We start from the raw sequence: 26,896 nt of genomic DNA, 5'->3' as shown, positions 1-26,896 counted from the left end.
TTCCAAACTAAATGAACATTTCAATTTCTTATTTAGCGATAGTAGGAAAGTAATGGTTGAAGTAGAGTTTATGTAGTAATTGGTTAGGTTGGGTTATTTTTAAGTGGCAGTCTGCCATCAGACTCACTTAGACCACACTGCCTGGAACATTGGATATTGTATCAAGGATAACACATTGTCCTTAGCCGCCACATGACTAATAAGAAAGCTCCCTTAACCAAATAATTGGTAAACCAATGCGATTTTCAACAGTTTACAAATTTGTAAAATTTTAAACGTTTTTCGAAAATTTGAAAAATTATGAATTCAATATTTAGAACAAATGCTTTTGGTTTGGAAATAGATTAATTAGTATTTTTAGCTAACTTTGCCCAAAGCTAATCTGCGTTCTATCGATCCTGAAATATGATAGTCACTCAATAGTGGATTTACATGGTCTAAAGCCGCATTGGTAAGGCCTAATGACTCCACATTTTTATCCCTCACACAGTCAATTGAAAGTTTATTGTATGTGATGAGAACATTTATTCCATAATCCATTATGCTGAGATTCCAATAATCGGGTATGGGTTCTTTCAGCCAGATTAGGCAGACAAGCTAATGCATACGAAGCCTCATTAGTGTGTCGCCTACGGCTTTAAGTCGGCGACCTCCTTCTCACTAGGCGGTATACAAGGGTTGGGCGGCATAACAGTAGCTGGGAAAATGGTATTTCCATATCCTCAGCACCCTATCTGTAGGTGTTATCAGATTTGCCAGTTGTGGTTATGATTCAGCCCTGCAAAGTTAACATTTGCAATAATTAAATGTACACTCCTACGGGTAAATAAACTTTATTTAAGTTAGATATATGTAAATCAGCAGTATGTATATGATTCATATATGACATTCCTGCAAATTCCTTTTTTTAATGCGGAAATTAATATTTTTTTTTTTCAAAAAAGTTCATAATACACAAAATAAAGTCCGTTGAAAAGCAAATATAGCAACAACCTTAAAACACTGGCAACAGCTTATGCATAAAATCTTGAATAATCTTTAATTGAGATTCTAAACACGTTGTAAAGCTAAAGCTGCCTTACTGAGTCTGGACTTTATGAGACATTTTTGTTTGTCAAGTTTTTGTTTATGGACATAACGACAACAACAACAACAACAATAGCAAAGGCAAGAAAAATAGTATTAAAAGTGACAACTCAGAACATCATATCCGACGGGCGCAAGAACAGAAAATGAATCATCTGACCAATAAAAATAAAAAAAAAATAATAGAAACGACCACAAAAAAATACTTCTAAAGATAACAGATAAGCAAAAAATTACCTCAAACGTTGTCCGATCGTGTTCAAACTGTAGGGAACAGTTATTTACTTATTTATTGTAGGTAGGTGTTTTGTTTATGTTTATTGCACTTAAAATAGCTTTCTTTTCAAATTAGAGGTTCACTTGTCGAAGATAAAAACTCAATTCAAATGCATAACATTGGCAAGTTGCGAATAAAATATTTGATTAAATCCTACTGTTGGATGAAATTTACTTAAAAATCAAACACGCACGTTCATTTACAACACGTTCAATACATATGGGGTTTGCATTTGAACAGATCTTGGAAGCACAAACACACGCACGCACGCATACAGACGTCGAACCCCGTCCCCCATGACTAAGTGTTGCGCATGCGCTAACCATACAAAATCCCAAAAGAGAATAAAACAACTGACAATTATGCAGTCCCTGCCCTCTTATGAGTTAGTTCATTGGCAAAGTGAAGAGATTGATTGATCACGATCGTCGTTTCGCTCAAAAGAGAATCTGATTATACGTACACACACAGCACGACGAGTGATGTGTTGCTATGAGTCACGAAACCAAGCGGGAGAGTTTTAACATGGAAGGAGCCGTGTGGGGTGACATCTGAAAACTGAGTGCAAGTGTAAATATTAAAGAGTGCGTGTGTGTGTGTGTTCATGTGTTTGGGTTATTATCGTAAAGTGCACAAATAATTCACGTAATGGCATTGTGGAGGTCGCATTTGAATTTTTGGTGCATTCACACTCATTGATTGTGTTGTATTTTTGGTTTAGCGAAGAAACGACAACTATGAATGACTACAATGATTGGGTTTTTCTTGGCGACAAGGGCTGCACATAATTTACGTCATTTTTAGCGAAAACTTATTAAGATGCCTAGTGAAGAGTAATTTTTTATTGATCAACTAGAAGAAATTGATCAGCAATAAATATTTATTTATTTATTACTTAATAGTAATACATAACCCTCGTTAGCAAAAAAACGTATTACAACGATATATGTATACTCCTCAATAAACATTAAAAAGTTAAATACTTCACAGTTACAAAATGATATAAGATTCTTAGCCTAATTCATTTTAATTGGCTCCCCAGCTTAAAATGTTGGATTTTTGAACAAGTCCCATGTTGCAATTCAAAAAGATTCCAGCAACAACAACACTAAGTTTGATCTGTAGAATAGAAGTTAATAAGTTTTAAGCGAAAAACATTATTCGAGTGTGAAAAGATTCTTAGCTCGGCGGGCAATACATTCCAACCCCTAGTCACACGAAAACAGAATGATCTTTCAAAAACACACCTAAAGGAATTAACAAAGCGTGAGAAAGTCTGATTTTCACCCACGAAGGGATATAAATACCTGCCGAATACAATCGACGCAAAATACCATAAACACGAGAATGGAGAGAGTCAATACGACAACCGAAATTAAGATCTTTATCAATCACTATCCCCAAGCATTTAATCCAATCAACAAAATTTACTTTAGAATTCCCCACAAAAATATCAAATCCAGGCTGCGTCTGGGATCCAAACTGTAATGCCTTAGACCATAACAAGATTCGTCCTATAGTAGCATTAATATTCGTCTCCAAAATATTGCTAAAACAACGATCCGCACTAAAAAGAAGATATATATCATCTGCTAAAAGAAAGGTTTCACACAAGTTAGATCCAAAGAATTCAGAAAAATCATTAATGTAGAGTATAAACAGAAGAGGTCCTAAAACCGATCCCTGCGGCACAACAGAAGAGAGGGGAATAATTGTAATCTACCGCACATATACGACATAACAAGCCTGCAAGCAGATCTAGAAAAGATAAAGTTATCACTTAATTTCTCAACCATAGTACCAAAGCAAATAGAATTAAATGCCTTAGTCAAGTCAAAAGACAAAAGGACACAATCTTTCCCATTATTTAAGTCATTCCGTATTGACTCAGCAAGATGAAGCATCATAGATGTCGTGCTGTGACCTGATCAAAACACATATTGCAAATCAACAATTTTAGGACAACACCCAACATTATCCTTTTTGTGACGGGAACTAGAACCAAATGTTCTGCTAACTCATGCTGGGAAATCAGAGAGAAAATTTTTCAACATTTATGGACTTATCTCTGTTGTTGAAGATTTTCGCCATTGGCTAGTTCATGTGGTCTAAATGAATTCAGTTGTACCTAAATCAAAAAAATCATTTGAATATGGAGAAGAAGCGCAGAAGATCGGGTGCATGGAGATCTTTTCTAACTCAGATAAATAAATGATTATCAAACATTAATGGAAAAGTGGATAAGTTAATCAAAAAGGCAAACTTTAAAATGTTTCCAACTTTAAAAGATCGTTGTCTAAACAATTTGTTTTGAATTGGTTAATAAAGGGCGTTGCACAAAATTGTCATTTTGGATTTGGTCGTTATGTGAAATTTTATAAATACATTGTTAAAATGTGCGTTTTTTTATTTTGAATTCCCCATTATTAACAACGTCATCATATTTATTATTTTTCATTAAATCCTAGTCGTACTCTATACTCATGGCTGCATACGTTTGCGGTTTCTGCGATATGTTATATTGGCCGCAAAATAAAAAGACCATCATCGTGATATGCATAACACTCCTATACTTGATGGCGTTTAATTTGTGTTTTACTTGTTATTATATCAAATTTCAGACAAGCGTTTGTGTTAGTTCTTCATTCTGGCCACATTAGGTCGTACTGAAAAATGTTTGAAGTTCTATTCATGTCAAAATCAACAGAATGAAATTTAGTTCTTTAAAAGCGTCATTTCATTTGGAAATAAATTTCCTACTTTCGATCTACATGTTTGCATAAACAATAGAACTGGTTAGCCATGGCACATACTTATGACCGAGCTAATTTATTGTCTTTTACATTCGAAGGTATACAATTTCTCAATAAGAAACTCTATACGAATTACATTGTGTGGTTTCACAACTGAGCAAGCAGTTTAAATTAAAATTTCTCTTAAGACGCGTTTGCTGGCAATGAATCGTATACAATAAATATTTATACTTATTATTTTTAGCGATTTTATTGTCTTCTGAAAACTATTCTTTACCCTTCAGTGATAAAGAATAAAATGAAGACAACACACACAAGGTATATTTGCTGTAGATATTGTCGTACCCACAGATTTATTCTTCTATTGTTAAGAAATTTTAATTTCCCTAGGCATATACGGTATAAGGTATAGATGTGAGACTTGAAAATATATGAAACAGCCGTAAAAGGATTGACGTAGTTTTAAATTCCAGAATCTCGAAAATTGCTTGAAACTTGGATTAACTGTAAGATCTCAAATATATTACACAAAGGGTAAGCTTATAAAATCGAATTGACATTATAAATATTAGTGTTTCCAGCTCTTCTTTGTTTTGCTTTAAAACCTTGTTTGTTGGTTGTGGTTAATATTTAAATGATGGATTTACTTAAGTATTGATATACGCGAAATAGTTTGATTTATTTATGGTTTGGTTTATTGACGAAATTTATTAAATTACTAGCATTCCGGTGGTCCGCTTCGCTACCCCCGTTTTTGATACTCCATTTTTAGTGTAAACTTCCAAAACCTAAACTTTCAGATTATAAGATTATAAATTTCGAGCGCTCATAAAGAAAGTACCATATTGTAAGTTTTTGTAACAAAATTTACGATCTTAAAAAAACTTCTTGTCGCCCAAAATTTAGCGAAGATAAGCACTTTTGCACTCTTTTGTACCAAAATATACGAAATTTGAATGGATCATTTAGTCACCCATTATATATTTCCTTTTTGTACCTACATCCCAGATTTCCGACCTGTAGCTCCATCTGTAAAGAAAGTACCAAATGGTTCCAATTTTTGTACCAAGATATTTGAATGGTGAATATATCATTTAGCCTCCCAAAACATATTTCTTAGTTGTACCTACATGCCAAATTACGGACCTCTGGCTTCAGCTGAACAGAGAGCTCCAAATGGTACCAAAATTTACGAATCATACATATCTTAGTTGTACCTACATGCTAAATTTCAGATCTCAAGTTCCATCTGAACGGAAAGTACAAAATGGTACCAATGTTGGTACCAAAATTTACGAATTTTGAATAGATCGCTTTGTCATTCATCATTTATTACTCAGTTGTACCTATATAACAAATTTCGGACCACTAGTCCCATCTCTAAAGAAATTACCAATTTTGGTACCAAAATGTTCGAATTGTGAAACAACTTTTTAATCGCCCATCATATATTTCAAAGTTTTACCTACGTGCCAAATTTCAGTCCTCTAGCTCTATATGCATAGAAAGTAGAAAATGGTACTAAAATGTACGAACTGTAAAAAGACCATAGTCACCTATCATATTTGTTCTAGTTGCAGCTGCATGCCAAATTTCACACCACTGGTTCCATCTGTAAAGAATGTACCAATATAGTACCAATTGCGATACTAAACATACGTTTTATTCCGTTACCAGTACTTTTTTTTCTATTTTTTTTTTCACTCTCATTTTTTAGCATCAGATGTCTTTTAAGTCAAATTTGAAAATTCTACCTCTATCCATCGGCCCTGTACAAATTTCACCAATTTCGTAATTTTTTGGTACTTTTTTGTATCTATATGTACAAATTTCCAAAAACTCTTATAGCCACCCAATTTAGGTTGCCATAGTGTACTTAAGTTCCAAAAGTCAGAGCTCTAGCACAATTTTCAAAGAAAGTACCAAATAGTACCAATTGCGGTACTAAACGTACTATTTCTTCCACTTCCCTAACGATTTTCGAAAATTTTGTTTACTAAACCTTTTTTTTCGGGACGATCTTTTATTTGAACTAAAGAACATAGTTCTATCCCTTTCCGTTCGCAGTGTACCAATATATGTACCATTGCGTACTTTTTGGTTACTTTTAATATCTAAACGTAAGAATACCACCAAATCCGGCCTTATCTCGTGCCTATGATCCAAGACCAACATTCTTGCAAAATGTCATGATTCTAGCTTTAGCCATTTGGGCTGGGCGATGATCAGTCAGCCAGTCACGCAACTCTTTTATATATATAGATTTCGACTTGCTAGAGCGAGCTGCTTAACGAACTTTAATTTTAAATTTAAACTATTAAGAAACTTAAAATGTTATGTTGCTGACAATTTTTACATTCTATCACTTATTTTTCATTTAAACTGTTTCCTTCAATTTTAAAGATTTGGCATTAACGTTTTACTTGATAAGTATATTTGAATTATATGAAATGTGATTCATTATTCTTCTTATAAATACTATCAACGTGTTGCTCAGAAGGGCATTGGTTGATTAATAAAAATCAAATAAATAAATAAATAATTTTTTAATGAGCCACACCCTTAGAACATGAATCCAAAAGTCATTAACATTAAATAATATGAGCAATACATTCTATATTTCGTTCCAAACTTTTTTGTTTTTTTTTCGAAGTAATTGGCGATAGGACCTTTGTAAGAAGAGAAGACAATATTTTGAAAACTTTCTGAAAATAAATCATCAAATTTCTCAAAACCATATGTTAAGTTGCTTACAATTTCGATAAATTAATTTTTAAGGAATTGTATAGACGTGGATTAGGTTTTTGCTTAACCAAAGAGCAGGTGCCGCTCGACCTCTTACTGAGAGGACTTTGGGGTCACTGCCTATATTTTCTACATTTATCCTGACGCAAAATGAACAGTGATCTATTTGATACACCTTATTTCTTCAAATGAAGGCCATCCTACCGCAGAGATTAGCATGGCGCTGAACGCCTGGGTTCGAATCTGGGCGAGAACATCAGCCAATTCTTCAGCGGTGGTTATCCCGTCCTAATGCTGCTGACATTTGTGCGGTACTATGCCATGTAAAAACTTCTCCCCAAAGAATTGTCTCACTGCGGCACGCCGTTCGAACCATAAAAAGGAAGTCCTTTATCATTGAGCTTAACCTTGAATCGGACAGCACTCAATTCATATGTGAGAAGCTTACCCTTGTTTCCTAATGGAATGTTCATGGGCAAATTTTCAATTCTTCAAAAGAAAAAAATGGGAGGCCTTGTATCATTAGATCAATAATATAGTAATAGAAAAGTTTTCCTACGCTATTCCTTAATGAAATGTTTAAATTACTGTAAACAATGGAATTATAATGCTACAATTTTCTAAATGAAGCCCCAAATAGAAGGTTAGCTCACTTGCGAAAACATAAAGTGGATAGGCTTCATGAACATCATGAAGAATGTGAAATCTGCCGATTGAAAGTGTTAAATAGGAGAAAACGTAAACAAAGAATGAATATAAAAAGAGAACAAGTTGACATACTCAATGCCAAGTTCTGCCAAAAATTAAAAAATTGTATATGGGCTGATCGCTTGGCTTAACCTTATTCAGTGACTCCTGGATGTAGCACTTAAAACAGAAATGAATATAATATTATCTTATAGGTATATGTTTGGAGATGAGGTGACATCTCATATAATATCAAATTATCAATAGTAGTGTCAAATTTCCTTTTGTTATATGGATGTTCAATATGTTATATGGATGTTCAATTGACGCAAGTGACTTCCCACATCATCCAAGTTTTTATAAATCGCTGCCTTCGACAAATACTTCGAATTTTCTGGTCAAACCGTATTTCAGATGAAGATTGCCAATAAGAACAAAATTTAATCCAGTCGATGTAGAAACCCGAAGAGAAAATGGACTTTGTTGGGTCATATCCAACGCCGACCGCGCGAAGATATGCGAGAAATGTCCTAAAGTGGTATCTGCAAGGATAGCGAAGGCGGGGACGCCCGAGAACCACATGAATCCGCTGTACGAAAGAGTGTTGGGATCAACCCATATATAGAATTTACTCCTAAGCAACCTAGATGGCCGTGAAACAGGGTGGTGTCCCATTGATGATTTGAGTGTAGAACACCGGAACGCGCGAAAATATGCAAGAAATGTCCTAAAGTGGAATCTGTAAGGATAGCGAAGAAGGGGACGCCCGAGAACCACATGAATCCGCTGTACGAAAGAGAGTTGGGATCAACCTTTATATAGAATTTCATCCTAAGCAACCTAGATGGCCGTGAAACATAATGGTGTCCCATTGACGATTTGAGTGTAGAAATCCGGAAGAGAAAATGAACTTTCTTGGGTCATATCCAACGCCGACTGCGCGAATATATGCGAGAAATGTCCTAAAGTGGAATCTGCAAGGATAGCGAAGGAGGGGACGCCCGAGAACCACATGAATCCGCTGTACGAAAGAGAGTTGGGATCAAACCAATTTAATCCTAAGCAACCTAGATGGCCGTGAAACATGGTGGTGTACCATTGATGATTTGATGTTTTTTCTTTATCTTTTCCGTATCCCGCTTTCTGGATAGGGGACAAAATGTGTGTTGTGGATTACAAGAATATTTTAGGAAATAAAATGGTTCTATTTGGTTAGAAAAACTATATATATATATTCTCTTATAGGAAACTTTTAAGAACATGTTGTGAAAAATAGACGATAGTTTAAGTTTCATTACCACAATAAAAGTTCGATAATTTTGAAATAACCTTCTCAATAAATATCTGTAAAATGCCTGTTGTATTGCTACATGTAACCATATAGTATATACATCAAAAGAAATGTACAGATATACAATACGTTCATTTTCAAATATACAAACAAAACAAACACAGTCAGAGTATATAAAACACAGCGATTAAGCCAAAACCATAAAAACAAATCGATTGTAACAGTGAAATCAATTAATTCGTTTGAAGCAAAACCAAAGTAAATAGAACCCTCAAACATGGCATGGGGTGAAATACAAAAGGGCGCACCTACTTAATGGATGTAATGTGAAATGAACCCCAGTTTATTTTAATTGTATTGACCAAGGTGGAGTTTTCTTTGTCAACACATGGGAAATATTCGGAATGATTGAACAAACCCAAAGCTAATCATAACGCAACGCAATTGAAATTGTTAATTTGTTCGGTGAGCCAAGGCATGACACACATTCTGCGGAAAATGTTTAAAGCCATTTCTCACCAAACCTAGTTGTGACATAATTGTTGTAAAGAACATTAAAGAAATTAACTGATTCATTTTTCAAGGCAATCACTGCAGCACCACCAACTATCCAACGGAATTGTCGTAATCCACACGATGCTAACAGTGATCAACTACAAAGAAATCCATGACTCATAACCGTTTTTGTTTAATTTTTTTTAATAAAGCTCTCATACACATGTTGCATACATCATCATAATCATAATAATGATCATCTCCGACTGTCAACTACATCATTAATGTCAAAATGATTGTGTCAGTAGAAGTGTATACAGTGGAAAGCGGATATAAGAAAGCCCAATTATTTGTTTCTTATACAGAATTATTGCATATAAGTAGTTTCTTATATGCAATAATTCTGTATAGGAAAAAAACGTATATGAGAAAAAACTTATATAGATACATAAAGACAAAAAATTTTTTCCCATATGAGAAGTCTTCATATTTCTACAATTAAAATATAAAAATTGTTTTCAATAACGAAATTAATTGATCTAATTATTTTTTTTATTGAAAAAAAAAACTGAGGCTCTCGGGGGCTCAAGAAGTCAAATCGGAAGATCGGTTTATATGGGAGCTATATCAGGTTTTTGACCGATTTGGACTGTACTCCGTTGTTGGAAGCTAGAACAGAACACTAAACTCAAATAAGGCTTTTGCCGGACCGCTGGGTTCAGTCATAGTCTTTTATCTGCTAATTTATTAGTGTACATTGCAACACACATTGACCTAATCTATGAACCCAAGTGAGCTCAACATTTGAATCGGCTGCCAGATGAACCTGTGAAATATTTATTTGTTTATTTTATGTATTTATTTGTTTATCAACCTACTGGACAAAACGTTGATAGAATTTTAAAATTATTATTTTAAATAAGAATAAACAATTCACTGTATAACAATTCAAATAAATCGAATCCAACATTAAAATATATTATAGGATTTAAATTTTATAGGATTTTAAAACTGCCAACGACAACAAACGTATAGGTATTCACCGCCCAGACCTTAGGGTAGATCTACGTGATCTAGAGTGTGAGATCTAGCGCTACAAGCGCTATATCAAGCGGGTTTTCAAGTGGGCCTAGACAACATTCATGCAGGCACGGTAACAGATGCGGTGAATAGCTACCGGGTGAATGTGGTCCTTGGAGAACGACCGCCTTCCATTGCACCTGAAGAAATTGACCTCCCCCGGCAAATCAGAGTAGTTCTGACTCAATTATGATCCGGCAGATGCAGCCGCCTCAATTACTACAGAGCAACGATTGATGCAAACGTGCAGGATGTATGGCCCGATTGTGACCAGGAACCACACGACACGCGTCACCTTCTTAAATACCCAGCCAGACCCACTCGTCTCAGACCCAGATCGCTCTGGACGCACCACAGAGTTCCTGGATCTGGACACTCAACAGAATCAAACAGACGAAAGATAGAACACAACACACTGCTACAACAACAAACGTAAATTTATGAACTTTTAGGTATTACTTTCCAAAACGGTGAGATAACTAAGAAAATTTAAAGTACATGGGTTCATGGATAAGCTTTTGAGGTACGACCGCTCAAGAATAAGATGTGCAAATTGTTCCTAAACTTAAGATGTGATTCCATTCGTATACAGAAAATGCATAGCGTTAAAAAAGGTATGAGGAAGACCGAATTTTATAATATCTAAAAAGAAATAAATACATCTAAGGTCAATAAAAGCAGTCTGATCAAAAGAGCAGCCTAAAAGTTGCGTACAGACGAAATTATTATCTTGACGGGCTCGAACCGTAGGATACAATGAATGCATGAGTGCGAAAAGTCTTTCTCTGATGGAAAAAGAGTTGTAGGGAACAACGCCGTTGTAAAATCTTTCGACTAAATTTGAATCCAGGGCCTTACTACGATCGAGTTTGGCATTTTTTGGATTATGGCATCCGTTATCTATTAATTCTAATCGAAACATCGAATATAAATAAGTTTTTGGCCGCAGCAATGTACCTATCGTAAATAACAAATCTTCGTCTATTTTTAAGAAACTAGGCATAGAATAGAACATCGAAGTATTTATTTTATAAAAAATTTTATAAAAATAAAAAACAATAATTATAATATATTCACATTTTTGGTCCCTTAAATTGGACAAAACTTTGTAGCCAAATTCGGCAAAGCAAATTGTCTACAAACATGACCAAATCAAAAGTTGTATCATTTAACCACTAAATTTAAGGCAGCTGGATATTTTGTCAAGGAATATGTTCTAACTTTATCCAATGGTACTTTGGCTGTTGTGGCTTTCCTTGTGTCTGCCCGAAAACACAAACATCAAACAAGCACCGTTGGCTCTGCTAGAGGCGACGAGATCCACATATTTTTTGTCCTATTCCACATAAAACAACAATTTATGCCGTAAAAAGAGTAACATATAGCTAAAAACAACTGCATATTGTTTAAAACGTGTTTTTTATTTTTCTAAGTAGTAATAACCTTTTTTAACAACCACCATTTGCTTTGTTTACTTTTGAGATGGCAAAATATGTTCGATATCGATTTTTTCTTTTCCGAAATCGATAACTTTTTGGCAAATTACGACCCTAAGCCATGATCCAATTGGTACTTACGGAACGGAATTAATCTTCGAACAAAAACTCGCTCGATAACGGATGCGAGAATTAGACCCCAGAGTTCTGCTGATTTGAATATTATTTGTGCCACAGAGGTAATTCATAGATTTAATTACGATTTATCTTATCTTTAAATACATGGTGATGTAGAGTTGTGTTGAGATTCTAGTGGCCGACTTGTTTTCTATTAATCACACTTTTCTTCTACTTATTTCTATGTTAATTTAAAATTATTGTTTTTGAATTCTTGTAAGTATTTGCATTTCATTTCCATTTGCAAATACTTTATGAATACACGTTTTCCCTCATATTATAATTTTGTTCCAAACTAAGGTCAAAAGTTTTTTCTTGTTGTTCTGTAAGATAGATGTGACAATAAAATTCTATATTTTTGTGGTAAAACGATCATTTTACATACAGCTTGTCAAAACCGCAAATGGAACTATTCCAATCGTTTAACATTGTAATAACCTCAATGTTTCGCAATGTGTACTTATATAAACATATCCTCTGTATGAGAAAGAAACTTTGAAGGCATGATTCATTAGAAGTGAGTGATTCACTTGAAGAAAGTAAAATCGTGAATTCATTAATTTTAACTCAGCCGTGAGGGCCTACAAAAGACGATAAGAAAATATGATTTAAGCTAAAAATAATCATAAATCCATAAACGGCAACATGACTGTCTGGATTAATTTAAATTTTAATTTATTTATGATATAGTATCTAGTAAGAAATACTATCTAGTAAGAAGACATAGACTAACAATTTTCTTATAATTTATAGGTTTTCTTTTCTTTTAATTTTAAGTTATTTTGAATAAAAGTAAAAAAGTTTTTATGAAACTGACTTGAGTTCTTTGTTGGAAATTTGTGAACTTGTCTGTGAAATGTATTAGATTCCTTCTATCACACTCTTCAACAAACAAAAATATTTCTCTTTTTCAATTGCAAATACGTTGGTTTCCCATTCCAATGGTTTTGTTGTGCTAAGTACTTTGCCTTAAACACCTGTGTCTATGTGTGCAAGTTGTGGCTGATAACTTATCCACAGTTTTAGGTATCCGTTTGTTTCTATTTATTTTATAAAAATATGTATAACTTTTCTTTCAAGAAGATAAGATAGCGCAATATTGATTAGACAAACAGGTGAGTGAGCGATAGAGTGAGCCCCGCCATTAATAATAGGAAAACCCTGTGTAGTTGTTTAGTTTGGAATAATTATTATTGAAAACAAAATACAAAAACCTACCAACAAAATATCCTATGGCTAAAAGCCCTTACATTATGATTTCCGCCATTAGTACAAGACCTAAAACCCCCGTCCTTGTTTGATGTAAACTAGGAGTTTAGCTCAGTTTAAAGATGACCAAATATCAAACCATGTAATTGAGTGCAGCGTTTAGTTGATTTGGGCATACAACACACAACATTTTTATGCTCATTCATGTGAATGTAATTTGGTCATTCATTTGTTTTCATCCGTTTGCTAAATATGAAACTTAATTGAAATGAATACTAAATTGGTCTTCGTTGTTGTTGTTATTTTGTGTGAATAAGTAACGCATGCAAATGATGCTTCTCTTCTTACACTCCTTCCATCGTACAGTGGAACTTTTCGCCGCCGCCATGGTGCTAAACAATTCTAAAGTTAATTTTAGAGTAATTGCGATCGATATGCCATTTAAACAATTAACTCAGCCCAAAGTACTTTACATGAGATAATTACTTTTAATAGTAAATGACACAATTCCAGCAATTATGATCGCTGGCCTTAAAGCGTTTTATAGCAATAAGAAAAGAAGAATAAAAAACAAGTAAAAAGGCATTGAGTTCGGCCGGGCAGAATCTTGGATACCCAACACCTCGGGTATATATGTAAACCCCCTTTCGTCACAATTCGGTGAAAATTGGATAACTTATGCATCCAAATTCGGCACGAACATTGAGTGGTCTAATTAATATAAGTCACTGTTGAATTTTGTATTTCAAATTGCAACAAAATCGCGTAATAAATAAAGCTTTTATGAGCTTCAGACCCTTAATCGGCACATCGGTCTATATGAGAGCTATATCTTAATACAGTACAATCTTTTCTATATTTGGGTCGGATGGCGGGTGGCCTTAAACTACTTACTGTTTGAATTTTCAGCAAAATCGGATATAAAATAAAGCTTTTATTCGTAAAACTACTTAATGTTTCAAATTTCAGAGAAATCTGTAAAAAAATAAAGCCGTTATGGACTTTAGATCCTCTATCTGGAGATCGGTCTGTATGGCAGCTATATCTAAATATAGTCCGATTTGATCCATATTTAGGTTCAGGAGGCTTCATGTAAGCCGCTGTATAAAATTTCAGCGAAATCGGAAATAAATAAAGCTTTTATGGGCTTCAGACCCTTTATCGGCCGATAGGTCTATATGACAACTATATCTAAATATAGTCCGATCTGAACCATATCTTGGTCATAAGTTAGGAGGAGTAAAACTACTCACTATTTCAAATTTCTGCGAAATCGTATGAAAAATAAAGCATTTATAGGCATTAGCCCCTTTATCGGCAGATCGGTCTATATAGCAGCTATATCCGCTCAAGAACCTAACCAGCGTGCATCAAAAAGACGTATATGTGCCAAATTTCAGCTCAATATCTAAATTTTTGAAGGCTGTAGATTGATTACAACAGACGGATGGACGGACAGACACACGGACATTGTTAAATCGTCTTAGAATTTTACGACGATCCGAAATATATATACTTTGCAGAGTCGGAAATTGATATTTCGATGAATATACCCCCTATCCTACGGTAGTGGGTATAAAAGCCTGTTTAGTTCGGCCGGGCCGAATCTTGCGAACCCGCCACCAAGGATTCTGCTAAAAATAAATTTAGTTGAGGGGCATAATTTTATTCTACATACCAAACTTCTGTCAAACCAACAAAAATTAAAGCTTCTGGGAAGCGAACTAGGATGATCGAAATACCGGTTTACATGGAAGCGATATCAGGTTGTAGACTGATTTGGACCGTATTTGGTACAGTTATTGGAAATCGTAACAGAACACCACATGCAAAATTTCAGCCAAAAAAGACGAAAATTGCGGCTTCCAGGGGCTCAAGAAGTCAAATCGGGAGATCGGTTTATATGGGAGCTACATCTGGTTATAGACCGATTCGGACCGTACTTAGCAATGTTGTTGGAAGTCATAACAGAACACCACAAGCAAAATTTCAGCCAAATCGGATAAAAATTGCGGCTTTCAGGTGCTCAAGAAGTAAAATCGGGAGATCGGTTTATATAAGAGCTGTATTAGGTTATGGATTGATTTGGACCCTACTTTGCACAGTTGTTGGAAGTCATAACCTAACACTACATAGAAAATTTCAGCCAAATCGAGCAAAAAATGTGGCTTGTAAGGGCTCGAGAAGTCAAATCGGGAGATAGGTTTATATGGGAGCTATATCAGTTTATAGATCGATTCGGACGGTACTTGGCACGGATGTTGGATGTCATAACATAACATTACATGCAAAATTTCAGCCGAATCGGATAAAAAATTCGGCTTCCAGAGGCACAAAATTTCGGTGAAATTTTCTGTAAAGACAAAATTTCAGTGCATTTTTCTCTAAAGACAAAATTTCAGTGAAATTTTTCTCTAAAGACAAAATTGCAGTAACAAAATATTTCTCAAGAGACAAAATTTTAGTAAAATTTTCTCCAAAACCCAAAATTGCAATGTAGTTTTTTTTTTTTTTAAACAAAATTTTAATTGTAAAACCAAATGGAAAAGCATTCATTTGCTAGTTATCCCTGTGGCAAATGCCAATCAAAAAAGCATGATGTTCAACGCTCATGGGCGAAAAAAAGAACTATTTTAATAAAATTGTATACATACGTACATGTATTATAGTGAGAGCAAAGTAATTATGCATTTAATTTTATTCTACGGTAAAGTTTGTTCGCTCGTGAAATGCGACCAGCCCAAAACATAAACAGCACACTCCTCTAAACTGAAACCTATCCCAATATTATTGTACTACCTATTACTGTTAATGTTTTTCATTTTCTACGGAAGACATGGCATTGAACTTTCCCATCAATTCCAATTATTCACTCAGAACCAAAAAAAAAAAAAAATTTGGATGGGAATTTTTGAAAAAAAAAAAACACAACACAACACCAATAAATAGGAAAGCAACGACAGCGAAAAGTTTTGGTATTTCAAAATCGGTCACCATGAATGGGTGCTGCGAACCCGAATTATTTAAATACATCTACCATTGAAGAGAAACAGCGCAACAACAAAAATTGTTTTTTTAATGTTGTTGTTTTGGTTTAAGTTGGGATTGTTGAAATGTATAGCAGAGCAACACATGGCATTTAGCATAAAGGGGTCTCCATAGAAGAGAACCTAATCGGTCGTTTTTATACATAATTAACCTCCATTGGCATTGTTATATTTTTTCACGGAACATTTGTGCGGTGCAAATGCGATGACACCGTCAAAGAATTTTAAAAAGAAACAGAAGAGAACAGCCACACCACCTCATGCAGAGTTTACCATATCGCGGCACATTCTTCTCGAACCAAGTAAATAAACTCAATGTGGGTCATTTTAGAGGAGGCGCAGAGACGCAAAACATTACCGCTGCGACTAATGCCCTCAAACAAATGCTGCTTAAATACGATAATAAACGAAGAAGAAGAACTGTCAACAAAGTACCACATAGGTGCAAATGAGTTCAGAACAAAGATTAGCTAGGAATTAAAAAGAAAAATTTCATTGGTACGTGTATTTCTTTATGAAATGTGACAGGTATTTCCTAGATACCACTAACTTTTAGCATGTTAGTTAGGTTATGCAAGCTTAACTGGAAAAAGAATAATTGTAGAGTACAGGAAATATGTATTGGAATGTGATAAAGACATACATACATATGTATATGAAAGATTTGCCTTTAACCATTATAAAATAACTTTTGTTTCCAATTGATATTGCAGAACTTATCCTCTAGCCGCTTTGTTTCCGTTTATATAAACATTCATCAATTAAATGACAAAAGTTTAAACAAAACAAGTAACATCTGATTAATACTTTAATAAAGTGAATATCAACGTGGCGCAGAGATTAGCATGTCCGCCTTCGGAGCCGAAAACCTGGCTATCCCCTTCGTACAAATGCTGGTTACATTTGTAAGGTATTTAAACCTCTCCAAAAAGTTGTGTCGCTAGACGGTACGCCGTTCGGACTCGGTGTAAGAACAGGAGACCCCATATTTCACTATTTGATATGAGAGAAGGATCCCCTGTTACCTTTTAGAATGTTCATGGGAAAATATGTATGTATGTATGAATATCAACATTGCGTGCGTAGGAATTGGATCAAGTAAACGTTCGTTAATTTTAAACTCCTCTACTTTCTAATAAATTTATTTTTTCTTTAAAGTCATAGGGATTGATTTAAAAGAGGTTTTCTATGAAACAAACATTGGCACATTTATAACTGAGATAGTTTTGAAAGAGAGAATCGGTATTAAAGTTTTTGTCATACGACAATGCCGATTTTTTTTTTGCCAGATTGCCTATTAATTTTCCGGAAATACGTCTTCCGTATCAATTTGTGATTTCCGCCACAAGTTTTAGCTCAATGATAAGGGACTTTCAATGAAAAGCGACGCCACTAAGTTAAGGAGTTGTCACGGCTGATTACCTAGGTAATTTCCTCACAAGTATCGCCAACACTAGGGGGAGATAACCACCGCTGAAAGTGTTTTCTGATGTTCTCGCCGGCGATTTGAACCCGAGTTGAACCCACTGTGGAGCATAGAATACGCGGAGTGCACTATATTTCTAAAGAGCCTATTGGAGGTTTATTTTAGAATTACTAGAGCGCACAACAATTCGATAAGTGAATAAGGTTCGTTCCCTTTTGGGGCACGAGGATTGAGTATTACTACATTTATTCAAGATTCCGACGATTCACTACCATTTAGGTTGTTTCCCTTTAAGGGCATTGAAAAACAACGAACATAGAACCCGCTGTCAAGGGTTTGAAGTTAGCCTCCCTCGGAAACCAGAGAACTTCTAGCTCAATTGCGTTCCGGCAGTTGCAGAGCGGAGCTAGGATTGATGCTTGCGTTTTTAATGTATGTCCCTATTGTAACCTGGGACCACACGACTCCTGTTTAACTGTCCGGCCAATCCTTATCGATCTCGGAACAGTAACCTCTGTACGCAGAGTTTCCAGATCTGGTAACTAAAAGAAAACAGCAGATAAATGGATGAAATAAAAAACTCTGCTACAACAACATCTATTCAAGAGCCTAAGGATTAGCTATCATTTGAGTTCTATATTATTTAAGTTTGAACACTAAACTCGGATTGTTATAAGGTTTGGGATTCTCAAGACATTGACCCAAAAAAGTACTTCAGATTTGTCCAATGTAAAATAATTTAATACAAAATACAATACAAAATAATTTAATACGAAAGTTATAACTGTGACAGACCAAAATTAAACTCTAATTATACTACCCGTCTTGGTATATAGTTTCGAGGCGTGGTTACTTTGCAAGCAGACGACGCAGTGCTTGAAGTGTTTGAGAGAAAGATTCTGGCTAGGTCATGTCGTCAGAATGTATGAAGAAGATCCAGCGAAAGAGTTTCTGAAGGCAAGCGCTGTGGTATACAGAGAGCGGGACGATCAAAGCTCAGGTGGAAATATCAAGTGGAAATGGCATCTCGAAACTAGTTGTTAGAAATCAGATCAAGGGTTTTCGAAACGTAATTTGAGTTTAGTTAGTGGAACAAATCTGCTGTCATAATCAATTAATGTAAGTACTATATCGAAGGGTCCCTCAAACAGGATGAATAAATCACATTTGTTGAAATTTTGCTACGGGTAGCAAAAGGAAGCAAAAATGTTAAAATAAAATATTAGATTTTCGGGAAATTTTACTCCAAAAATAATTGTATTGAATTGAATGTTATTTGCAAAGCGAATTGGTTACAAAAACTAAATTATAGTTATTAGCTCCCCATTTTTGAAAACAAGTGTTTTTCTAAGAAAAAGCCAACAAAAATTGTTATTAAAGACGAAAAGCTGATTTTGTATTTTTTCACCAAAAAAAAAATATACTATTTTGGTAAATAAATGAAGGAAAATAAAAGAAACTCACCTTGAGAGCGCTGATGCTAATTTTTCCCGTTGATGATGGCCTTTTATGACGGCAATAATGATGATTGTTGTCGGGGATCTGATCTCACTGTAGAAAGTTTCTGCGTTGAAATGTTTGCGAATGAAACGATTGTTTATTTATACACTGTTTGAACAAAACGAAACAATGAAAAGAACAAAAAAAAAACTATGAATTTCTCTCAGAAACTCGTGAATAATCAAATGTATAAAGGTAAGGAGAAGTGAAGATAGATAAAATTTACACTTGTACAATTGTTAGTAGAAACTAAAATTTTAATGCCAAAGACTTTAGTGGGCCACAACATTCATCTCGGGTTTACACATTTGTATACAAGCAATTATTAAGGTTTATTTCCACAAATTCAACCATAATTTGCTGTTTTCTTTATTGGCTTATATGCCCACACTTAGTTTTTTTTCCAACATTTTTACACACCATCCATGTAAATGCAATAGATTTGTGTTTACTGTTAACTAAAATAACTTATTATTATCATTAGGTTACGTTGTTTGGTTTTTTACTTCATTTGTTTAACGCGAGTCGCGACAAGTCAAGACTTATTCATAGAATTTTATTTAATATAATAATCCACCATGAGCTAAGCAATGCAATGGTCAGGCTGTCAAATTTGAGCTATGTATTTTACATGGTACATCATTGTAATGGGGACTTTACATGATACATCATGACGCGTGGTCATTGTAAAGTGCGATATTATATCCGTTTTTCGCGACATTTTTCGCCGATTACTTTTTATAATTAATAGATTTAAATAAAAAAAAGGTGCTGATTTTATTCTGTAGGAAGGACATTCCCTCATAACTTAAAAAGGGTTTTCAACGGTGAAAAACGAACACAGTACCAGCTATAATAGGGAGTTTACATGGTTCCTCGGATTTTATTTACTTTATTTTCACGTCTTGCACCGTTCAATACAAAGAAAATATAATTTGGTAAAAACTTTATATACTTAATTATTTATATACTTGAATATTAATTTAACTTTAATCAATTACTAACAAACAATTTTACTGCCGTAAAAAATCCCAATGGATTAATAAATAACCATGTTATTACAACAGATTATGCTTTGAATACCTAAGATTATGGTAATATTTATGAAACAGTAAAGTTCAAAAAGTTCAAAATATGGTAATGTTATTCAAGCAAAAGACAGATTTTGAATAACGGTAGCTTTGAATGAAGGGGTCCTCCCAAGCGACGATAAATTTTCGTTTGTTGTTACAGATTGTGAAAACATCCAAGTGTGACAACATTCCTTTAATTTCTATAAAGCTTTCTGTTGTTTACAAGCTTGTAATGGCGCATATTTCTGTAAATAATACCAACGCGAATTTCAATTTTCAATTTTGTGATCGAGGCGTGCACAACACATAATAAAAACTCGTGAACCGAACAATATCGTATCGTTACTCTGTCATAGAGCATATAACATATTTTGAATTTGTGACTGGTGCGTCGAATGTAAATATTTGTAGTGACACTGAAAAGGGCAGCTCCAAATCATTCGGAGAACAACATTCAAAACGAATAACGGGTAAGTCAAACAAATGCAGCTTTACGTATTGTTCTGTTTGAAAAATCCTAAATAAATATACATTTTTTACAACATTCGCTTGTTGTAACCACATAGAGAGATAGCGATCTTCGTCTAGCTCCAATAGGAGAGCAAGCTTGTTCTGGCGCAAAGGACTGTTTGCTGCGGTAACATTACATACGTTATTATGGATTTAAATACTATGTAGGCAATTTCTAGAATTTGGGGATTTGGTATACAGTTCTCTCAGCACCCTTTACCAATGTAATCCTCCTTACGAAGAGGTGGCGCTAAGCGGAACGTCGATTGGACGCGGCAATAGAAAACCGAAGAGGCCACTGTAGCGCAGATATAGGCATGTCCGCCTATGACGCTGTACGCCTGGGTTCGAGTGGGAAGTCTCAGTGAGCGGCCGGGTGGCACCGGCTCTTAAATACTGAGTGCGTATGATGCTCGATACAACAAGGCGAGATATTGGCGCCTTTAAATAACCTATGACCATCATGTTCCCGCGGTGATTTTTCGTTTGGACAGAAATAGAGCTTGACGAGGATCGCCACCCCATATACAAATGTTGTTACAACAACTATGCTATTTGAGAAAATGGTTTGGCAGCCATGTAAAAACTTCTACCCGAAGAGGTGTCGCATTGTGGCATGCCGTTGGGACTCGGCTATAAATAGGAGGTCCCTCATCATTCAGATTAAACTTGAATCGGACAGCACCCATTGATATGTGAGAAGTTCATGTTCATGGGCAAATTTGCATTTATATAAAGAGAGGCCTCATATTCAGCTAAAGAACATCAGCTCAAAAATGTTCAGCTGCGACTTTTGTGAGGTAGTAGTAAAATTAAAAATTTGTTCCAAAATCCCGCGATGCGCCTTTAAAATTGCATTTTTATCGCATTACTGCAGTATATTTTGTTCGATGTATTTATGCTATTGTCATAAATGAACACTCTTATTTATTTCTTTCTTAATTTCTCTTTTCGAGCCAAGAATTTTGTCATAATCTCGCCTACACTCGGCCCATATGTGTTATCCTCAACCTCTTTGCGACATTTCATCCAGATATCTGTGAGCATTCCCTCGTTTTTAAAGTAGTCTATCACTTCATCACGTTGTATCCATTTTCTCAACATTTTGCTATCCCACAATTCAGTGCATCTGACCAATTGATAGTAAGACTCATAAGTTTGACATTCCATTTCCTCAAGCTTTGGAAGCTGTAAGTACGGCTGCATTAGAATGCGATATGGATCATATTTGGTGTAGTATTGGTCATGTACAGCTTCCCAATTCGTATTTAACAGGGTGTCGCATAGAATTTTGGGCCGACCCAAAATACCGTGGGTAACGCCTTCTATTAAGCACAATTGAGATGAAGGCACTATAAATTCGTATTCAATTTGTAAAATTCTCAAATCGTTGCCACGATACTTGCGTTCGCCTATCCACAGAATGGGTAAATTTTTCTGCTCTATGTTACGCAGCTCTTGTATTAGGGGTGAATTTTGGGCGCGGTAATTGCAACGCCTGTAGCTTTTGCCATATAGTAGACTGGCCTCAACATCTGTGAGGTGGTATTTGTCAGGTCTTACCAAAGAAAAATGTTCGGATCTAAATAGACGATTAATTTCCATTTCAATGTCCTCCAAGTCACGTCTTTGTTGGGCAACCCAAACGACTAGGGTGCAAAAGGCCAGAAAGCCTTCATGGAAGCGTTGGTCCTTGAGGGTCTGTGAAATGTTCACTAATGGTTTTAGGTGGTAAAATTTTTTCATATCACCATTGCCCAACAAAATTTTGCTGTATTCTCTGGCCAATAGCAGGCGATATTGTGACAAGTTAGCTGAAAAAATTCGTTTGATTTCTGTGCTTTGTTGGGTTTGCATTCGAGCCTTTTCTGCTTTGGTTTCTTCCCTCCGTATCACGATGAATTCCATCAATTTTAAAAAGTATTCAAAATACATTATAAGGACCTTTAACAATGAGTGGACAGTTTCTGTGTTCACAAAGTGCACAAACTCTTTGGTGATAATGTCGGTTGGGGCCAAAAACAGGACAAGGTTTTTTATATCTTGTAAGAGAATAACATCTGCATCGTAAGTAGTGTCGGATCTTTGGAATTCTTGAGAGAAAATCATTTCCTCAACTTTGTCCATTGTATTCAAAAATTGGAAGCCACCAATTGTTATGTGTTTTTCATCGCTGGGGATTGCTGCAAGCGGTTCTTTGGCAACGAAACAGTCCTCCATGCTTGTCCAAAGCCTTTGCTTTACAAAAATAATTTAAACGACACGGTCGCAGTTGCGATTGTTAAGCCAATGATTATTATATATTTTTAAAAAATAAACATACACATACATAAATACATACAGGGAGTTTTTTCTTTTGAAACAAGAAGCATAGTTTGCTATAAAAGCTAAATATAAATATTTACAGGTTATAAGGAGACTTTAGAGGAGACTTTGCAAGGTGACGATCATATCGGTTCACTGCTTTTGTTTTTGTGTTTAGACTACTTCAAATTTTCCCGAACAGCAATTTAGGTGATCCACCGAATGATGAACTGTGGGCAGCTCCTTGGTGTTTTCTTTTATTTCGGTTATTATATTTTGAATCTTATGTAAAATCTGTTGTGATTCCAACGAGCTTAGATCTTTTGTGTTTTGCCGACTTGTGGAAGTTGTCATCGCATTATCTTCACTGTTGTCCTCCAGCAATGAATCTAGTGGTTTGTGCCCAACCTCTTCGTCCTCGTTGTGGGAATTACTTTGGGCCAGGGCATCATTTAACTGCTGTTGAAGTTGATGTTGCTGCTGTGTTAATGGTATCTCCATTCCCAAGCTGTTAACAAGATTATTCAGCATTGTTAGGCGATTTCGCATTTGTTCCCTCTCCTCCTGTAGTAGGGCAGTTTGTGCTGCTTTTTCGTATTCACGTTGTTTCAATATCCGCCTCTGTGTTTGATAAAGAGCTATATATTCGCCAATAGTTTCGGTTTCCGATTGTAACTGCATAACCAAATGTTCTAAGCGTTGCTTCTCCTCGGTTAGGTCGGCCACCTGGCTCATTAGCTGTGTGAAACGTTTTTGCAGTTTTTCAACAGCTTCTTCTGTTGCGATATGTTGCGGTGATTGAGAAGGCACATTTCTGCTGACGAGCTCTGTGGCTTCTTGGCAAGCATCAACATTGACAGAGCAACCATCGTGATGAGAGTGCTGATGTTGAATTTCATTGTCGTGGTGATGATCATGCCCATGCTCGTGGCAACGATGGTCTCCATCGTTTTCGTGGTGGTGGTGCTCACTTTCAGTTTCGCCATGATGGTGTTCACTGTGATGATCGTTATTTTCATGACGGTGATCATCATGTTGATGGTGACTTTCATTTCCGTGATGTTGATGATGGTGGTGTCCATCTTCCTGATCATGAGCATAGTCTCCTTCGTTATGACCGTGATTACTTCCCTGCTTAATAGAGAAAATATAAAACGTTATAGCTAAACATTTCAAAGTTAGCCAAACCATACCTCTCCATTGGGAGTCCTTTGCGGTCTTGATAGTTTCTTTTTTAGTTCTTCGTTTTCGTGAGAAAGCCTAATCATTTCTTCATCTTTAAATTTAAAGCGTTCCTCCATTTCCTGCTGTCGCTTTTCCATAACGCCATAGTTATTGCGCATCTCACGATTCGAGTACTGCTCGGCATCCAGACGATTAATTAAATCCGCTTTGTCATTTGTAAGTTGAACAAATCGCATTTCTAGTTCATCCAGTTGTTTTTTAAGTTCCACATTTTGCGACATTGCCCTGGAAGCAGCTACCTTATCGGATTCCATTGTTGCCAGGAGTTTTGTCTTATCCGGTTGCTCGGATGTTATATTTTCGAGATGCTCGCGCAACTCTTCGACTTCCAATTGCTTCTGATGGTACTCGTTTTGCAAGGTGTGTAAGCGATCCTCTTGCGATTTAATTTTCAGTTGAAACTCGTAACGCTCCGTTTCGAATTCCTGAACGCGGTCTTGTAGTTCTTGAACTTGTTGCATCGTCATTGCCGCCGTAGAGGAAGTATCCTAGAGAAAAATAAATAAAATACTTATTTAGTAAATGTAAAAAAATCACAATTTGTGTTGGGTTTCTACTACCGTCTGCTTCTCTTCCTTAATTTCCGCTTGCCTGGTAATGTTTTTCTGTATCTCCTTTTCCAATTGTTGTACGTGATCCACCATTTGTTTTTCTCTTTCGAGCAATTTCGCAGATTCCTCCATTAGTTCGTTGTTTCGTTCGTTCAGTTGATTCACTTGTGCGTTCAGCTGTTGTACATAGGTTTGATACTGAGTATTCGCCTGTTCTTTGTCCTGTTGCTGCTGCTGAACCATAGCCTGTAGATCGCGTATTTGTTGTTCGTACATGAATTGTGTTTGTGTCAACGTTTCCACTCGATTATCTTTGGTTATATTGCTCTCGTCCGAAAGTTGACGAATTTTCAACTGGGCCAACTCCAATTCGTTGCTCTTCTCTTTGAAATCATTGTCTAAAAGTTTTAAACGTTCCTCTCGCAGTTGCATTTGTTGTTGCAGCTCGAGCAGATGTGAAGACTGGTCCTCGTTTAAGGCTCTAGCTTGAGCCAATTTGTGCTGCAACTCCGCATTATGCGTTCGCTGTTGCTCTGCTTGTTTTTGTTGGTCCTTTAGATGTTGTTGCAAATCTTCGACACGCCTAGAAACGTTGGAATACTGCACCCTTAGTTCTTCCAATTCCAAATCTTTTTCTCGACAAGCCGTCCGAAATTTGTTTAATTCCGATGTTAACTGGGACTTTTCCGTAATAAGGATTTGTATGGCATTTATATTTTGGTTACCATCGCTGTGAATGCTGTCATCAATCTGGCTGCTGCTGGGCAGGGGAAAGGAAGGAGACACACTAGAAATCAGTGTTTCCTGTTGGGGCGTTGCAGGTTCTGTGAAATAATGGGCAGGAGTGCTTATTCTTGCCTCAACTTGGGGACTAATAGTTTGACTAATTTCCATATTGCTGTCATTTAAATGAAGATCTGACACAGATCTTTCCGAAATATTACTGCTTACTTGGCCGCTGTTACTGCTTGAATCGATATTGGGGTTCGTCGCATCGGCCTGACTGCTGCTGCCACGTTGTTGATACTCTTTCAACTGAAACGGTCAGAGGTACAGGTAATTATGTAAATATATTGATAAAGTTCTGGTCAAAAGTTGAATACCCCATTTGTTTACGGTGTTCCATTTAAAATACAACCATCACCCCCCTCCCCCTACTTTTTTCCAAAGCAAATGACGTGTCATTCAGGTTTTTATTGCAAACAATGTTTTTTTGTCGGCAGTGTCCCTTACCTTTTTGCGAGCAGCAGCCAACTTTTTCGCTTTACTTTCCTTGGATTCTTCAGGCATTTTGGTGGAATATTTAGTCAAATGAATGCACCTTCTTTTGTCAATTAATATTTTATTTTTTTCTTTTGCTCCATCGAACACCGATAAACCCCTCTGTTTGACAATAAGGGGCTGTTACAAGACACGATAAAGCGATGACATATGGCAAATCGATGAAAATGTCGTAATCGGTTTTCATGGTAAAATATCGATTAATCTATTTTGAAAGGGGCAAAGGTTGGGCGTTAAATGTGTCATTTACACAGATAATTTAAGGGAATTTTTGGAATATAATTGAATAATTGTGCAGTAAATACTCGTACATTTATCGATTGCAGTTGCATATTTCTAAAGAAAAGCGTGAATGGGGTATTTTTGTAACATCTCTGATTTGGTTTGTGTCTCTGCTAACAACTAGCACAATCAACTACCACATAAAGCAAAGTACTAAGCTCATGCAACTACCACACAGGAAGTTGTTTTTAAAAACAGTTTTGTACTAAACACAGGGAATGCAATCAAAGACTTTGAGGTCTTTTCTAAAGGTGTCATCACACTACATGTTCTTATCTTATGACATGTCGAATATTGCTAATGTTAAAGTTGCTCCCATAATGTGATACGAATGAAACTAACACATGAAAATGACTTCAAAATAGCATTGTTAGCGGTGCTCTATTCTTTACAACAAAAACATAAAGAAGTGAGCTTTTCTTGTTGTCAGAAGAACATATA

At 35.7% G+C, this 26,896-nt stretch overlaps 3 protein-coding genes across 4 annotated transcripts in view; all 3 read right to left on the bottom strand.

Annotated features, from left to right (window-relative positions):
• The window catches only part of LOC106083174 (uncharacterized), a 36,708-nt gene extending 16,937 nt beyond the window's left edge, over nt 1-19,771 (bottom strand). The window contains exons 1-2 of the mRNA XM_013246043.2: nt 19,630-19,771; nt 19,174-19,317 (exon numbers count right to left, since the gene is read on the bottom strand). The gene's annotated coding sequence lies outside the window, so the exon portion shown is untranslated. The remainder of the gene's footprint in view (nt 1-19,173; nt 19,318-19,629) is intronic.
• A 1,873-nt stretch (nt 19,772-21,644) lies between these two features.
• On the bottom strand, nt 21,645-23,012 carry LOC106083173 (protein phosphatase 1 regulatory subunit 36-like). The gene has a single exon (XM_013246042.2). The coding sequence runs from the start codon at nt 23,010-23,012 to the stop codon at nt 21,720-21,722; it is 1,293 nt and encodes a 430-aa protein (XP_013101496.2). The 3' UTR covers nt 21,645-21,719.
• Nucleotides 23,013-23,064: 52 nt separating this feature from the next.
• LOC106083171 (golgin subfamily A member 2) lies at nt 23,065-26,303 on the bottom strand. 2 transcript variants are annotated; one of them, XM_013246036.2, is made up of 4 exons: nt 26,126-26,303; nt 24,902-25,927; nt 24,290-24,829; nt 23,065-24,230 (listed from the first exon to the last, which is right to left on the bottom strand). In XM_013246036.2, the coding sequence occupies exons 1-4, from the start codon at nt 26,180-26,182 to the stop codon at nt 23,271-23,273; spliced, it is 2,583 nt and encodes an 860-aa protein (XP_013101490.2). In that variant the 5' UTR covers nt 26,183-26,303; the 3' UTR covers nt 23,065-23,270. The 2 variants fall into 2 exon arrangements, with proteins under 2 accessions (XP_013101490.2, XP_013101491.2); XM_013246037.2 differs by having other exon boundaries at nt 23,065-24,227.
• Nucleotides 26,304-26,896: the final 593 nt, after the last annotated feature.

Source organism: Stomoxys calcitrans, chromosome 5 (assembly GCF_963082655.1).
Source record: "Stomoxys calcitrans chromosome 5, idStoCalc2.1, whole genome shotgun sequence".
Taxonomy (NCBI): Eukaryota; Metazoa; Arthropoda; class Insecta; order Diptera; family Muscidae; genus Stomoxys; species Stomoxys calcitrans.
The sequence above is the reverse complement of the archived record's forward strand: the minus strand, read 5'-3'. Positions and strand labels throughout refer to the sequence as shown.

What these genes read in the sequence shown, in the direction of transcription:
- LOC106083173 (XM_013246042.2), bottom strand. Translation starts at nt 23,012, where the DNA reads ATGGAGGACTGTTTCGTTGCCAAAGAACCGCTTGCAGCAATCCCCAGC.
- LOC106083171 (XM_013246036.2), bottom strand. Translation starts at nt 26,182, where the DNA reads ATGCCTGAAGAATCCAAGGAAAGTAAAGCGAAAAAGTTGGCTGCTGCT. An exon ending in TGGCTGCTGCTCGCAAAAAG is followed by an intron (nt 25,928 to 26,125) that starts GTAAGGGACACT and finishes TGACCGTTTCAG; the next exon opens with TTGAAAGAGTATCAACAACG. An exon ending in AAAGGACTCCCAATGGAGAG is followed by an intron (nt 24,231 to 24,289) that starts GTATGGTTTGGC and finishes TTCTCTATTAAG; the next exon opens with CAGGGAAGTAATCACGGTCA.